Below are 15888 nucleotides of genomic sequence, written 5' to 3' on the forward strand. Positions count from 1 at the left end.
TTGGATGTGCAACAGCTGTGTTGTTGGCTTTTTTTTCTTGTGCCAACTTTATTTGATTGATTTTCTCTCTGACAGCCCACTGTGCTGATAAATGTGTCCACGGTCGCTGTATTGCTCCAAACACCTGTCAGTGTGAGCCTGGCTGGGGAGGGACCAACTGCTCCAGTGGTAAGTTTCCACCTGTTGTTGTCTGTCTTGAGATGTTTTTGCTGTAGGGGCCTCCTTGTCTGCAGATGACTCTGAGCCACGCTTTCCCTATTCATCCCTACGCAGAGCAGAGTGTGAATGCCATGTCCAACTTGGTCATACCATTTCTTTTAAATCTGTACATGTATATATACATAACTTGTTAATTGAGTATAAAGAAAAGTTCTTGGAAAGAAGGAAATTTCAACAATTATACAACAGCTCATACTTCTGGGGATGTGAATGCATTTTTCAGAGTAGGGTCCACAATCTAGATTCCTTACCTCAGTAAGGCAGTGGTGGTAACATAGCTATGGTATTCTCACTTCCATTTTTACCTGCTGATTTCTCTAAGAAACTCTATTGGTGATTAAAATTTACCACCTGTTGGTTTTTAACGCAGAAGTAAAATTGGTATTTTTGATGCTAACATATCTTTTTATCTCTGAATTCTGAGAAGCAAATAATGAGTACTTGTTCAGGTAACTTTAGGGAGAAATATCTGTAATAAATGAAAATTCATGAACACTTTGGTACTTGTTAAATCAAATCCTAACATAGTATATAATTTGTCTTCATTATGTTAAAATTATAATGATAAAATGATGGTATTTTGGACTAAAAGCAGTCTACACCTAAAATCCCATATTCATTATCATGAAGATTATATGATGGAATGTCCTGTAATACAGCTGCTTTTCTAATATTCACAGTTAAAACCTAAATCTTCTGGTTAACTTGTTGCTGTACACGTAATTCTGTCCACTTCCTGTTCTTTTATACTTCTTTTTTCTCCTTGAGAAGCGTGAGAAGGAATTAAAGCACAACTAAATTGTAGTGCATGAAACATTACATTTTAAAAAAAGAAAATAATACTTTAAAAAATTGGCAAGTTCTCATGGCAGCACGAATTTGTCTTTGTTGCCACCAAGTAATCTTTTGAAATTAGTCTGAATGGACTTATTTCGATAAGCTGATTTAAAAAATTTTTACTTGCTTACTTTGGAATTGGGGAGATGATTTTTTATCTTGCTAGAACTACCTGCTTTGGGCTTGTGATCTCTTGGCTCTCCTTGAAGCAGCATCTCCAGGGGAAGCCCCTGTGCTGTCTGTTTACAGAACACTTGGTGTGAAAGAGGCTTTTTACTGTACCTTAAACACGGACTGGGAGTGTGTGTGTGCGTGTATGTGTGTGTGTGTTGGGGGGGTGTGTGTGTGTGTGTGTGTGTATCTTTCTGCCCCGGTCAGGTTTCTCAATTCCAGGGGAAAATTGTCTTGCAGGGTTTTGTTTTGCTTCTGTTGGAAATCAGGAGAAGAGTGGGCATTTTGTTCACATGCCATTGAGGCAAAATGTTTGGGACGTGGGATTTGGCTCATGTCCATTTTTCTGGGCGACTGGCCTCAAATGTGATGTTGCTTTCATTAACTTTTCCAGCTTAAAAATCAGTTGTGCTTAGACATCTTGAAGAAAAATAACATTATTATAAACTAGTGGGATAGGGAAGAGTGAGCGTATTAGTCATTTAAAACTCTGTGGTTTGCCACTAATTCCAGGGCAAGAATGCTACAGAATAACTTCAGTTGTATTCATACTTTGTCTCCTACCAACTGCAGGCTACCTCGAGCTGAGGGTCACACTGAAGAGTGTTTGTGTAAGCAAAACAAAAGCCTACATGGGTTTCAGACTCTCTAGAACTGATTAGGACCTTCTAGAAAATAAACCGTTCCTTTATTTTGGAATTTAATGGAGACTCTAGAATTCTGAGAACAGATGTTCTTTTAACACTGAAATACGATATTGAGGCAACTTTTAGTTTCTTTTTAACAACTCATGTTTGGGTTTTATGATGAACAAAAGCATAAATAAACATCAAAATTTGTCTGAAACGTTTAAAGGTGTACTGAGAAAACCATTTTTGATACCTTTTTAAGCAGGTGAAAAAATGATATTCTGAGCTGAACCCAGAATATGGGTCTTGTTGCCTGGGTTTTGTCTGTGGCAATCAACCTAATATCAGGAAATGTATCATTTTGTTCACTCTTGACAAGATAATTCTGGAGCCAAAATCTGTGGTCTGGTAATATTACTTAGCAGAATTTAAATGGCCTAATTTCTAAGGATTCTATTTCCATGTCCTCTCCTCTTTGGTTATTGTTATGCATCAATTTGGTGGTATCCATTAGACCATTAGATCCATAAAATAATTGCTTGATAATTAGACTGGCTCCTTGTATCACTTAAGGTCCAATCAGGAGACAGGAACCACAGTAATTTTTAAAAATTTTTAAAATATAATTTTGTTTTATTTTGGAACACTTTTAGACTCATAGAAACGTGGCAAAGAGAGCTCCCATGTGCTCAAACTCAGTCTCCCCCATTGTTAACCTTTTAAATGACCATTAATTTGTCAAAACTGGGAAATTGACATTAGTGTATTACTATTAAATCAACTGCAGATATTATTTGGATTTTATCAGTTTTTCCACTAACATCCTCTTTCTCTTTCAGGTTCCAGTTCAGGGCAACACACTACATTTCACTGTCATGTCTACCCTGTCTTCTCTGGTCTGTGACAGTTTCTTAGTCTTTCCTTGTTTTCATGACCTTGATAGTCTAGAAGAGAACTGGCCAGGTATTCCATAGAATGTTCCCCAATCGGTGTTTGTCTGGTGTTTTTCTCATGATCAGACTTGGGTTATGAGTTTTGAAAAGAATACCAGAGTTGAAATGCCCTTTCTCTTCACATCATATCATGATATCCATGTGATATCATTGATGTCATCACTTGGTTAACCTTCATCACTTGGTTAAGGTAGTGCGCTAGGCTTCTCCACATAAAGTTACCATTTTCTCCTTCCTCTACTCTGTTCTGTGAAAGGAAGGCACTAAGTCTAGCCTACCTTCAGGGATGAAGGGCAGGACACAAGCTGTATGTCTTTGAGGAAGGAATATCTACCTATATCATTTGAATTTTTTTGTAAGGAAGATTTGTTTCTTCTGCATTTATTCAAACATTTATTTATATCAGTAAGGACTCATGTATATTAATTTGGCATTTTGGGTTAAAAACAGTATTACATAATTTATTTTGTTGCTCAGATTGTTCCAGCTTTGACCATGGTGTCCCTCTTGTTTTTTTAAGACACAGTCTCACTCTGTCACCCAGGCTGGAGTGCAATGGCATGGCTCTCTGCAACCTCTGCTTCCTGAGTTCAAGCAATTCTCCTTCCTCAGCCTCCTAAGTAGCTGGGCTTACAGGCATGTGCCACCACACCTGGCTGATTTATATTTTTTTTACTAGAAATGGGATTTCACCATGTTGCCCAGGCTGGTCTTGAACTCCTGACCTAAGGTGATCCACCCACCTCAGCCTCCCAAAGTGCTGAGATTACAAGTGTAAGCCACCATGCCTGGCCCATTATATCCCTTTGACATGACTCATCCTTTCAATTTTGAGTGCTTTCTTACTTTCTGGTGCTAGAAGATACTCCAGGCTCATTTTTTATTTTTCCTGCTGCAGCCTTAAAATGAACCGTTTTTTAAAGGAGTCTTGATACCTTTTATTGTAGAATGGTGTTTAGAAACCAAGATCTAGGTGCTGGTGTGCTCATTGCTACTAGGACACAGAGTAACTTGCAAGGAAAAAGTTTAATATAAAGAATTATTAACTAACTGTAATAGTAGATTGGAGTAATGAGGGATGGGCTGGTAAGAAGTAGATAGATCTCTAACAGATATAGGAATAGCAGATATAAGAAGCAACCACTGCCCCTAGGGTGGAGATAGAATGTCCAAAGAAGAAACCCCACTAAGGGTGTGATCCAGACCTGCTGGAGAGGGCACAGCCACAGCTCACTCAGATCCAGAGAGGCTGCTGTGGTACTATTCTAGCAGAACTTGCTGGAAATATGCCCTCTAGAACTTGTGTAGAACTTTAGAAAAAAATTCTTCATGGAAAAGTCTCACCAGAAGTACTCTGCTGCAAAAAAGGGGAAGTCATTGGCTGATGGGTGCTGCTAGCCACAGTGTACTGCAGGAGCTGTATGCTAGAGAAGCTGTCCATGCTGCACGAGCTTTGTTCTGGATAAGCAATTTGTGCTACAGAAACAGGGCTCTGGGAAAGCCGTAGGTGCTCCAGGAGCCAGGTACCGGAGAAGCCATTGACACTGTGCTTACATTCCAGAAGCTTGGTGCTTTAGGAGCTAAGAGCACTAGTGCAGTACTGAGTCTGAGTGCAGTGGAACTAGAATGGAAAACTCCTTTGCGATGTCTCTCTAGCGCCCCCTGTTGAAAATACTTAACATTTGGCCAACTGGCAATGGAAAAATATTTGAAGGGCACGTATCCATTTTTGTAGAGAAGGCAATGAAGGATAAATTTAGAGCTGAAAGGCAATAAATTGATAACTGTTGCAGTACACTCCTTTAGTTACCCAACTCTTAAATGCACCCTCTACACACATTTGCATTCCTATACATATAAAAAACCCCTGTATTTCTACATAATGTACAGTAATTCATCTTAGACATGAACATGCTCATACTCTTCCCAAAATGAGGAGATGCAAGTCCCAACCTTCATTGGATTCATTGCTGGTTATATTAAGTTTTTTTCAAATTAAGTCACAATTCTATTGAATATTCTGTTTCCTAGACACTAAAATTAACTTGCAACAACTAGCATATAAAACAAAAAGAAAAAAAGAAAATAGCAAATAAAAATAAACAAACACATATAACAAACAAATAAAAAACATTAAAAGCTACAAACTTATTTCATGTAATTGATCACAAGGTGGTAACTGATATCTATGGCTTCCCTCTTCTACTTTCCATTCCATATTGCCCCCATTCTCAACCCAAACTTCAGTTGCTTGGGGTTCTTTACCTGGTGGAGTGGCTCAAACTTTCGTTCCTGAAAGATCTGCATTTCTACTTGTTCTGCCTTATTTTGATTGTTGACATTTCTCATCAACCTTCATTACTGGCATGGGAGTACTAAGAGGTATTCCACAGGATCCTTGGGTTCCAGACATAGTTCTTCCCTCCCTGTGCAGCAGCAACCAAATTTTCCCTTGATAATCTGGACCAGTCACTCCAGCCAGAAGATTAACTCCTTTTATTGACATTAGGAGTCTAAAATGGTCAGATGGTAATAAATTGATAACTGTCATACATAGCTATCTTTTTTTTTTCCTTTCTAAAATACATGGGCTATTAAGGGACTGACACATACCTTCAAATATCCAGTTTCACAAAAGCTTCTCTTTGAGATTTGATATGTCCGTCTACCTTGGCAGCTGAGGGAAGGGTTCCTGCCTGTGACATACAGTCAGTGTTCCTGGGTTTCCTGGGTCTCAATATATTCTCTGTATAAAAAACCAGGCATGTCAGAGAACTGTACAAAGTTTGTTCTCCTGGAATGAAATAATGATTTATTTGACTGGACTTAAGCGTATTGCTTCTTTTTAAAGGTGATTTAAATGTTTGTTTTTGAAAAGCACACATGTAGCATCCTAATGCATATCCTAGCTTTTATGAGGGAATGACATTAATCTATCTTATTTCATCTCCTTCTTCCCTCCCCTCTTTCCTGCTCTAGTTCTATTCTTCCCCCCATCAATTTATCTGCCCCTGCATCAATCCTCTATTCCTCTTCTTCCATCACTGGATGATAACTCCTGGAGGGCAAAGGCCATATGTTATTAATCTCTGTATTCTCCATTGTGCCTGGCATGTGGTCAGAGCACAGTAAAGCTTCCATTTAATTAGATTGACAGAACTGTATGATTCTGAGAAGGTCATTCATGTGTTCATTTTGTGAACTTTCATTGAATGATTACTGTGTGCAAGGCACTGCATTAGATGCTGGGGATAAAGGAACAAATCAGGAATGGTTGCTGCTCTCACAGACCTCATAGCTTGGGTGAAAGATAAAGTGAGAGAAAGAGAACTGCCTCAGTAGAAGAGGTAGATTGAGGGAAACTGGGTGGAGTTGGATAAGGTGGTGAGAGATTTTCTGAGTGGACAAGGGTGAAAAGGGCTGAGAGTACACTTGGGGACAGAAAACAGATTGCTATAGACTAATCTTCCACAAACTTCTCTGAGAAGCCAAGGAGAGGAAGCAAAGAAATAGAGAGTAAGAAGTAAGTGTAGGGTCAAGAAAAAGTTCTTTGTTTTCATACCTTTGTCTGTATTTTAAGGTGAGAAAGATGTAGAAGCTGAGAAGGTGGTGAAAGAAAAGAGGGAGAAGCTAGAAACGGGATTGCGAGAGCGAATTGCAGAATAGAGGGAGTAAGGCTCCTGAGAAGACAGCTGGGAGATGGAATGGGATCCTGGGCACTGATGGAGAGATTAGCAAAGAGTACTTCCCATTCCCAACAGAACGAGGAAGAAAAGCAGGACCAGAAGAGGTGTAAACAGGTTTCTAGCTGTCAGGGGTGCTGGTGGCGATGGAGAGGAGAATCTGAGGAAGTCTGTATCAGATGACCTTTTTTATGTGGATAAACTTGCAGGACAGAGAGTCTGCTGATATGAAAGGGGGCATAAGGGCGGTTTCAATGATGATGATGACAGTAATAGTTCACTTTAATTGAGCACTTGGCATGCAAGCATCATTGTAAGAGCTTTACAGGAATTACCTCTCTTAATGGCCATAACATACTATGAGATGGTTGCAGTTCTTGTTCCTGGTTTATAGATGAGGAAACGAAGGTGTGGAACAATTAAATGACTTGCCTAAATTTATGTATCTAGTAAGCGGTGGAGACAAACTTGCATCTCATTCAGAGCTGGTAACTTTAATCACAGTGGTATGGGGCCTCCGGAAGTTGGAAAGGAGGCTCACTGAAAGTAGCAAGAGTCAGCAACAGTGAGAATGAGAACAGAAGACAGGGACAGACAATACCAGGCAATTATGAAAATAAACCTTCTGAGAGATGTTGAGGGCCCATTAATATTAGAGATGATGAATTCATAATGGCACCCATCTGGACTTTCCTTATGCATAATCTTGTGAATGTTGGGGCAGATTCTATTTATTATCCTTTTCAAGTCTGCGATTTTATGTGTGACTTACTTGAATCAACATGTATATGCAACTCCTGAGATCTTTCTTTGTGTTGGAAACCCTTTAAACCTTTTGCAATAACATGTTTCTTCTCTTAATCCATGTAATCCTATTTATAATTTCCCACACATCTATAGAGAAATCTATTTCACCTACAGCTATAGGGCACAAACAGTAGAGTCCTAAATCAACCAGCGTATGGTTTTCAAATGCTTGTCCCTCGGGCTCTTTGCTTTTGACATTAGAAACACAAAGAGGCAAAAATAGAAATTAACTTTGGTCCAGAAACTCCAAACTTGGGTTTTATTGAGTCACTAATAGCATTCCAGTTAAATATACTTGGCAGCAGTGAAAATATGCCTAGAGGGCAAGACTAGCTCAAACATTTTCAGGTGCAGCATAAGGAACACTGATAACCTTTTGTGTAAAGCAGACATGATGTACAGCGTGGAGAAAGTAGTAAGACTTTGCCTGCAGGATATTCAAATGGAGGAATCCATTTGGAGGATATTAAGGCACAAAAGCTGACATATTTCCTAGCAAAGTCTGCCATAAAGGTCTATTGACTGGCAACAATGGTGGGATCGATGCTGTCTGAGGAGAGCAGACGCTGGGAGCCCAGTCCTCCCTGTAAGTCATTAACAGGCCTGTCGCGCTGTCAGAATTACTTTAGAAATCAGGTTGATGGAGCAGCAAGAATAAGAGTAGATCAGCTGGTTTCACTGGTGTTGGGGGCAGGATGATGACGATAGCTGGGAAGGATTGAGTTCCGAATGGTTCATCAGAACTATCCCAAAGGCAGTTTCACCGATGGACCATGTAAGTAGTTTGATAGAGGTCACAGACAGAAACTGCTGATTTTGCCTTTCCCATGGAGTCCAAAATTTGGACTGTTCTTCGCCACTTTCAGGAGGGGGCAGAGAACTACTACCACCACCCTCCATCACCCGCCCTGGAATGGAATCGCCATCATCCTAGCTGCTCTCCCTTCTGTGATGTTTTTGTGCCTCCTTTCCTCATGCTTTGAACAAAGATAAGAATACATATTATACTCATAGGTTTGTGGGGATTAAATGTATTCTCAAGTTAAGTGCTCAGTGCCATGCCTGGCAGTGTAATAATGACAAGTAAATGCTACTTACGATTCCTTGTGTGACAAACATAGCTTACACCACACTTCTTCACACATGGCCTAGTCTTTTGACTGAACAGCAGATGGGGCGGCCCTTTATGATATCTCTTGTCCCACAGGCCACATCCTTTTTTATTTACTTATTTATTTTTGAGACTGGGTCTCACTCTGTCACCCAGGCTGAGGTGCAGTGGTACGACCATAGCTCACTGCAGCCTTGACCTCCTGGGATCATGCGATCTTCCCACCTCAGCCTCCTGAGCAGCTGGGAGAACTGGCACACACCACCAAACCCAGCTAGTTATTTATTTATTTATTTATTTGTAGAGGCAGGATCTCCCCATGACTCTCATGCAGGTCCCTGTTCCTGGGCTCAAGTGATCCTCCTGCCTCAGCCTCTCAAAGTGTTGGGAATTACAGGCATGGGCCACCATGCCCAGCCCCCTATACTCTGCTTTAAATGGAGCCTCTCTTTGTCCATAATTGCTTGTCATGAGATTTCCCAGACAGAAGACCTGGTAAAGTCTTATTTTGTTTGTTTGTTTTTTTGGTGCATTCTTTCCAGTCTCTGATCACAGATGTCCTTACCAGGTGAAATCATGTCCAGTTTATATTGCTTCTGGCATAGTGAGAATACTAATGATGTTTAAATTACTTGTGCTAACGAGTTCATGTGCAGTGATTGTAAAGATAAGACTGGGCTGTTATGTTGTTTAACTCCACTCCATGTCATTTATTGATTTTTCTTTTTTTTTTTGATACTTTGTGCAATATTCATTTTTCAGCAAATCTTGTTGGTTCAACTCTAAAATATAACCCAATCCAACCTCTTCTCATTATCTCTACTGCTGCGGCTGCAGTCCATGCCACATTCTCTCTAAACTGTGATTGCAATAGTCTCCTTGCTGGTCTCCCTGCTTCCTCCTCAGATGCCACTAGAGTCAATTTTCTATGACCAGAGTGAGACCAGAGTGATCTTGTAAAAATGTGCTTTACAGCATGTTGCTCTCCTTCCCCATACCGGCCGGAATTTCCCCTTACAGTTAGAATGAACACCAAAGCCCTGACCACGATTCATCCAGCCATGCGTGATCTATTCCTTCCTGTTTCCCTGATGCCTTCTCATCCTTCTACCTTTCAGGACATCACACTGCTCAGCCTCTGCCTTTCATTTGTGGAACACATTACTTTTATTTCTGACTTTGCACTCGATATTTTCTGTGCTCAGAATAACACTCTTCTCACTGGTTCTTTATATGGCTGGCTTCTTTTTTTTTTTTTTTCCAGACAGAGTCTCACTGTGTTTCCCAGGCTAGAGTTGCAATGACACAATCTTGACTCACTGCAACCTCTACCTCCCAGGTTCAAGTGATTCTTGTGTCTCAGCCTCCTGAGTAGCTGGGATTATGGGTGCCTAACACCATGCCTGGCAAATTTTTGTATTTTTAGTAGAGATGGGATTTCACCATGTTGGCCAGGCTGGTCTTGATCTCCTGACCTCAAGTGATCCACCCGCCTTGGCTTCCCAAAGTGCCGAGATTACAGGTGTGAGCCCCTGAGCCTGGCCACATGGCTAGCTTCTGTAGGTCAATTAGTCAGCCTAAGTGCCACCACCATAAAGACACTATCTCTGACCTCCATATGCAAAACTGCCCCATTACTCTGTATCACATCTCCTTTATAACATTTTTAAAGAGGTACTTTTGAAAAATATTTGATTTGTTTACTGGTTTTTTTTCTTTCTGTCTTCGCCTCCAGTATGTAAGCCCCATGAATTTTGTCTGTTTTATTCCTGCTGTTTAGCTATCACTGAATGTTTGGCACAGTTCTGGGTACACGGTTATGCTTAATAAGTATTCGTGGGTGGAAGGAATAAAGGCATAAATGTGCCAGGAGCAGTGACAGATATAAAAATGAGATATGGGTGATGAGTAAGACACTGCCTCTTCTTTCCAGGGGCTCTTATTTTGATAGAGGAATTGAAGTATAGAAACAAACAAGTCAGCAAAGCATCTGGAGCAGCCAGGGAGGAAGGGACCAAAGGTCTTCAACAGAGAGGCATGACGCGAATCTTTCCTTCAGTGGCCTGAGGTTCCTTAGGCTCCTGTGGCTTCAGGACTCACCTTGGCTATGTGCAGTGTAGACACATTCATTCTTCATGACTTGGAAGAAGATTCCCTGGCCATAGACTGGTAGCTGCAATGAAATTGTAGATGTCAAGCAAGATGTACAAGGTGTGGTTTCTGTTAACTTTGAGGAAAATGTGGATCTAGAAGTTCCTCACCCTCAAGAGAGAGTAGACTGTAGTGTAAACATCAAAGTTATTACTGCGATGGAGGAGTGACTTCTGAAATGGTGGCCCCGTGACTAAAGAAGGTGTTTGAAAATCAGCCCTTGTCTCAGTGGAGAATACTTAACAATTTTATTATCTAAACTTTCTTATATTACTTCTCAAGGTGGAAATTCTATCTGAGGATGTAGAACTTAGTTGTTAATTTGTACCCAAATGGCATATGAACAGTAAGAAATTAGGCAAAGAAATGCAGACTACAAATTATTTCTAATCACATAGCAATGAGTGGAATTTCATTAATCTTTTTAGACTCCTCTTTAATCAAATAAATAGAAGGAAATAACAGCCCAGTTTAAAAGAATGTTTGTATAGGGAGCAGAAATATTGGATCATAAATCTTTATAATTTCTTTCATATAAACATATACATGAAACATGTACAAACCATTTTCTGACTGTACCAATGTGCTTGCTGGCTTCTGTGCTCAGAGTGAAGTGATATGTACGAGATGGTGCTGTAGACCCCCTTGTTCCCCTCGCCTATTATCCTGGGCTACTGCCCGATTCTAATAGAGCCACATGTATCTTATCTCAGGGGGTTATATTGTCCCTTGGCTGAAACTAGGTATTCTGTTTTATTTTATTTTATTCTTTTTTTTTTTTTTAAGACAAGAATCTCGCTCTTTCACCCAGGCTGGAGTGCAGTGGCATGATCTTGACTGACTGCAACCTCCAACTCCTGAGTTCAAGCGATTCTCTTGCCTCAGCCTCCTGAGTAGCTGGGACTACTGGAACCCACCCATCATGCTTGGCTAATTTTTGTATTGTTAGTAGAGTCAGGGTTTCACCACGTGGGCCAGGCTGGTCTCAGACTCCTGACCGCAAATGATCCACCCACCTCAGCCTCCCAAAATGATCCACCCACCTCAGCCTCCCAAAGTCCTTGGATTACAGGTGTGAGCGACCACGCCCAGCCTGTTGTGGTTTATTTTTATAATTCAGTTTCTTTCATGGCTATATCTGACATCTTATTGTTTGTGACTGTGTTAAAGAACTTTTTAAAACACTTGAAAATTTCCTCATGTCAGAATTTCCCTCCAAAAGCTGATCACTCTGTTTCCTTCTTTGATCAAAGTATTTTTAAAATTCATACACAACCTAGTTAATTTTTAATGAGTTTGAACATTTGTGCCTATAGCCTGGATAAAATTAAGTGTTCTTGAGTTGGATAAAACTTATAAAGGGCAGAAGTAAAAAGACAATAATATTTATCTTAGTTATAAAGACTATCCCAGTAGGACAAACAGTAGAGGTTAAAAGAACAAAACTCTTGCTCCATAGATAAATGGTGTCATCTTAAAATTCTGTGAAAATCAAATGTACTACACACTACTTTTGCATAAAACCAGGGGAGGCAGGTAACTTATCAAGAAAATCTAAATTTTAATGGAATTGATTTGAACTTGATGTTAATATATAATTGGAAATTTCTGTTCATACATTAAAGAAAAGCAGCCACTTAAAAAAAAAACTTATGTGATAAAATCAGTATTACATAAGCAGGTGTACCTATGCCGTAAATTAGTTTTTAGAATATTTAGACCACACCATTTAAAACATTTTAAAGACAGAAGATACTATAGGCAAAGTTAAAGGAGAAGTGAGAAATTAGAAAATATTTTTGCAACATACAAATAATTATTATATAAAATATGTGAAGAACCCCCACAAATCAATAAGGAAAAAAACCTCTGAACTTTAGAATAGGCAAAGGGTAGCATAAGGTAATTTAGAGGTGAGAAACCTGCTTGACCAATAAACATGACAATATGCTAATCTTTGTAATAATAGGAAAATACATAATAAAGAAATAAGATGTCATTTCTCACCATCAGATTGGCAATGGTTAAGAAGTCTGGCAATGGTTAAAAAGTCAAGTGTTGCCAAGGATGTGAAGGGAAGCTTCCATATACCACTTCCGTGAAGGTGAATTGGCAGAGTAACTTTAGAGATCAGTTTGACTGTGTCTAGAGTAGAATTGTAATGTGTGGACCATGTAATCTAGCAACTTTATATCTATTTCTTTATCATTTGCTTATATACTTTGGGGAAACATGTACTAGGAGATAGATTATTTGCATCTTTGTAATAGTGAAAATTTGGAAACAACTAGAAATGTCTGTGTATATGGAAAAAGGTAAATTTATTGGAGGCTGTTAATATAGTGAAATGTTACACACCATTTTATAGTATAATAATGAACTCCATTACTATAAGCTGGTATGTAGCATTCCATTATATTAGCAGATGTATCATTATTAATTAGCTTATAGTCCTAGCTACTGAGAAGGCTGAGGTGGGGGTATTGCTTGAGACCAGGAGTTCAAGGCTGCAGTGAGCTAGGATCATGCCACTGCACTGCAGCCTCAGAGACAGTGTGAGATCCTGTCTCAAAAATAAATGAATAAGGATAAAAGGTAAATCTCAATATCATAATATTGGGTGAAAAACAAAAGATTCACAACAACATAAACATTTTATATAAAACTAATAAATATACAAAATAATTCTATATCTTATTTTTAAATACATACACATAAACAGAGAGACTAGAAGGACACACATTAAAACGATCACAGCATTTACCTTTGGGGAAAGGGTAGGGAAAGAGTCAGGAACCCGGCACAAAGGAGCCACATAGGACTCTGTCTGCCATGTTTTATTTCTTGAATTCGATGATGAAGCAAATGTGATGCAATGCTCACAAACAGTGAAGTCTCTGCTGTGGGTACTTGAGCCTTTGTTATAGTTTTATCTGTGGTCTCCCATAGTACCATAGTTTACATTTTTTCTCAAGAAAACTATATTAAATCTTTCAGACTATCCAGTTAGCATTGAGAAGTCTACTTTTCTTTCTGTGAGATTTTAGGGAAGTCATTGAAAGCCTCTATCCTTTAGCCTCACGTGTCCAGAAGGAAGATAGTAAGCATTTTCACAATGGTGGTCCTGAATGCTTATCCTTTAATAGTCATGTCAAATCTTACTTCCTCTGGGAAACCCCTCCCCCTCCTTTCTCTCCTCTGCCCAAAGGTACATGGACATAGGTCCTCTCTGTTCCTCAGCAACGTGTGCAATCCTGTGTCTTGTAACACCTAGCACATTCTTTTGTGATAAATATCGCTGTGGGCCAGTCTCTTCCAACAGATAAAGAAATCTTAGCTATGGTACATGTCTTAGTAAGGAGCAAGTAATAAGCATTCAATAAACAGAACTTCATAGCCAAAGAAGATGCTTAAGAAATTTTTAACAGAAGAATAAATGATCAAGAGAATGAAAACATGACAAGACCTTTTACAGTAAGACATCTTATAAGGGCTCCTGAGGTTGTTATTATTCTGACATCAGTGAATGAATGTAGTCCCCCCAAAATATGTAATTTTAGCCTACAAGTTATAGCCTTGAGATTTTCCTGCACTGTGAATAGGGTCATCAATATGTTGTTGTAGGAATAGATCAACATTTACACTTCAGCACAACAGAGAATAAATATTTCACACCACTTTTTCTGGTTCATAATTTGAGATAAGCATACACTGAAGTTATAAAATGACAGTTTATGCTTTGAAAATTCATTTAACCAACATTTTAAAAGAAGAACAAATGCTCTCTCTCAGCCACTGAATAAAATTAATATAAACAGCACTGGGTGGTTGTCCACGGTTATCATTGGCACTCTGTCAGCTCTCTGGAGGGGTTTTTGACATGTGAAGGACATGGGGTTTTAGTGCTTTCAGAGGATCTGGAAAATACATTTTTATTGTTCTTCTTCATGGATGGAAAAGCTTTACAAAGTTGTTTTATTTTTAAAGAGCTTGATGTTTTGAATGAGGATCTTTTCTTCTACCCTTAACAAAGGGAATGACACACCACAGCCTTGTTAGCCTGAAGCGCAAGGAATGAAATCACAGGGAGATAAAAGACCCTGAGGGAACTGAGGCTTAAGAAGAAAGGGTGTATGTTTCGGAAGAACCATGTTTTTCTATCCTTTCAGACCATGGAAAATTATTTTGGTGTCCTCTAAAAGACACTCTGTAGAGATATTTTCTTGAAAGTGGCTTATTTGTACTTTGCCTATATTTTAGAATATAAAGTATTGAATTTTCTTCCCTATTAATATTTCCCACATAGTCATTGATTTTCCTATGTTTAAAGTCTCTGGGGAACATTATTGCCAAACCTCATATAAATATATATTGTCAAGTCAGTATACCGATTTTGATGCAATCCTAATAACTGGAAATTTGTAATGTTTTTTTTTTTGAGACACAGTCTCACTCTATTGCCCAAGCTGGAGTATAGTGGTGTGATCTTGGCTCAAGTGATTCTCCTGACTCAGCCTCCTGAGTACTGGGATTACAGGCGCAGACCGCCATACCTGGCTAATTTTTGTATTTTTAGTAGAGACAGGGTTTCTCCATGTTGGCCAGGCTGGTCTTGAACTCCCGACTTCAAGTGGTCCACCTACCATGGCCTCCCAAAGTGCTGGAATTACAGGCATGAGCCGCTGTGCCCGGATGACACTTAGTGTTAGTTTCTTCAAGCAGTAACATTAGTGGGATTATTTATGTATTATAAGAGTATATCTCTTTCCTTGTGATAAGTTTGAGTTCTAAGATTTGATATGTTCTCCCACTGTAAGTATCTAGCACAGACTTATCTTAAAGTTCTTGACCCCTATATAATTCAACAATTAGGTCCCAAGGCTACTAAACCAAGACTTTAAAACAACAACAACAACCACCATCTGGCTGTGTGTGGTGGCTCATGACTATAATCCCTGCAGTTTGGGAGGCCCAGGCAAGAGCATTGCTTGAGGCCAGGAGTTCAAGACCAGCCTAGGCAACATAGTGAGACCTTGTCTCTACAAAATATTTTTTAAAAATTGGCTGGGCATGGTAGCATGTGCTAGTATCTTCAGCTACTCTAGAGGCTGAGGTGAGAGGATCGATTGAGCTCAGGAGTTAGAGGTTACAGTGAGCTATGATTGTGCCACTGCACTCCAGTCTAGGTAGCACAACGAGACCCTTTCTCTAAAAACAAACAAAACAAACAGTAAAAAATACCTAACCTGCTCAGTTCATCTAGGATTTGTTTATATCTAATATAGGTACACAGAACTGGGCATTTCTGTTGCTATCTGTTATTTAGA

At 39.3% G+C, this 15888-nt stretch overlaps 1 protein-coding gene across 1 annotated transcript in view; it reads left to right on the plus strand.

The window, feature by feature from the left end:
* Positions 1–15888, plus strand: part of MEGF10 (multiple EGF like domains 10) — a 170656-nt gene that overhangs the window by 79295 nt on the left and 75473 nt on the right. Inside the window, exon 5 of the mRNA XM_012448056.3 lies at positions 76–168. Coding sequence (XP_012303479.2) covers positions 76–168 — 93 coding nt within the window. The remainder of the gene's footprint in view (positions 1–75; positions 169–15888) is intronic.

This window comes from Aotus nancymaae, unplaced genomic scaffold, assembly GCF_030222135.1.
Source record: "Aotus nancymaae isolate 86718 unplaced genomic scaffold, 86718_ANA_hifiasm-v0.15.2.pri h1tg000064l_1, whole genome shotgun sequence".
NCBI lineage: Eukaryota > Metazoa > Chordata > Mammalia > Primates > Aotidae > Aotus > Aotus nancymaae.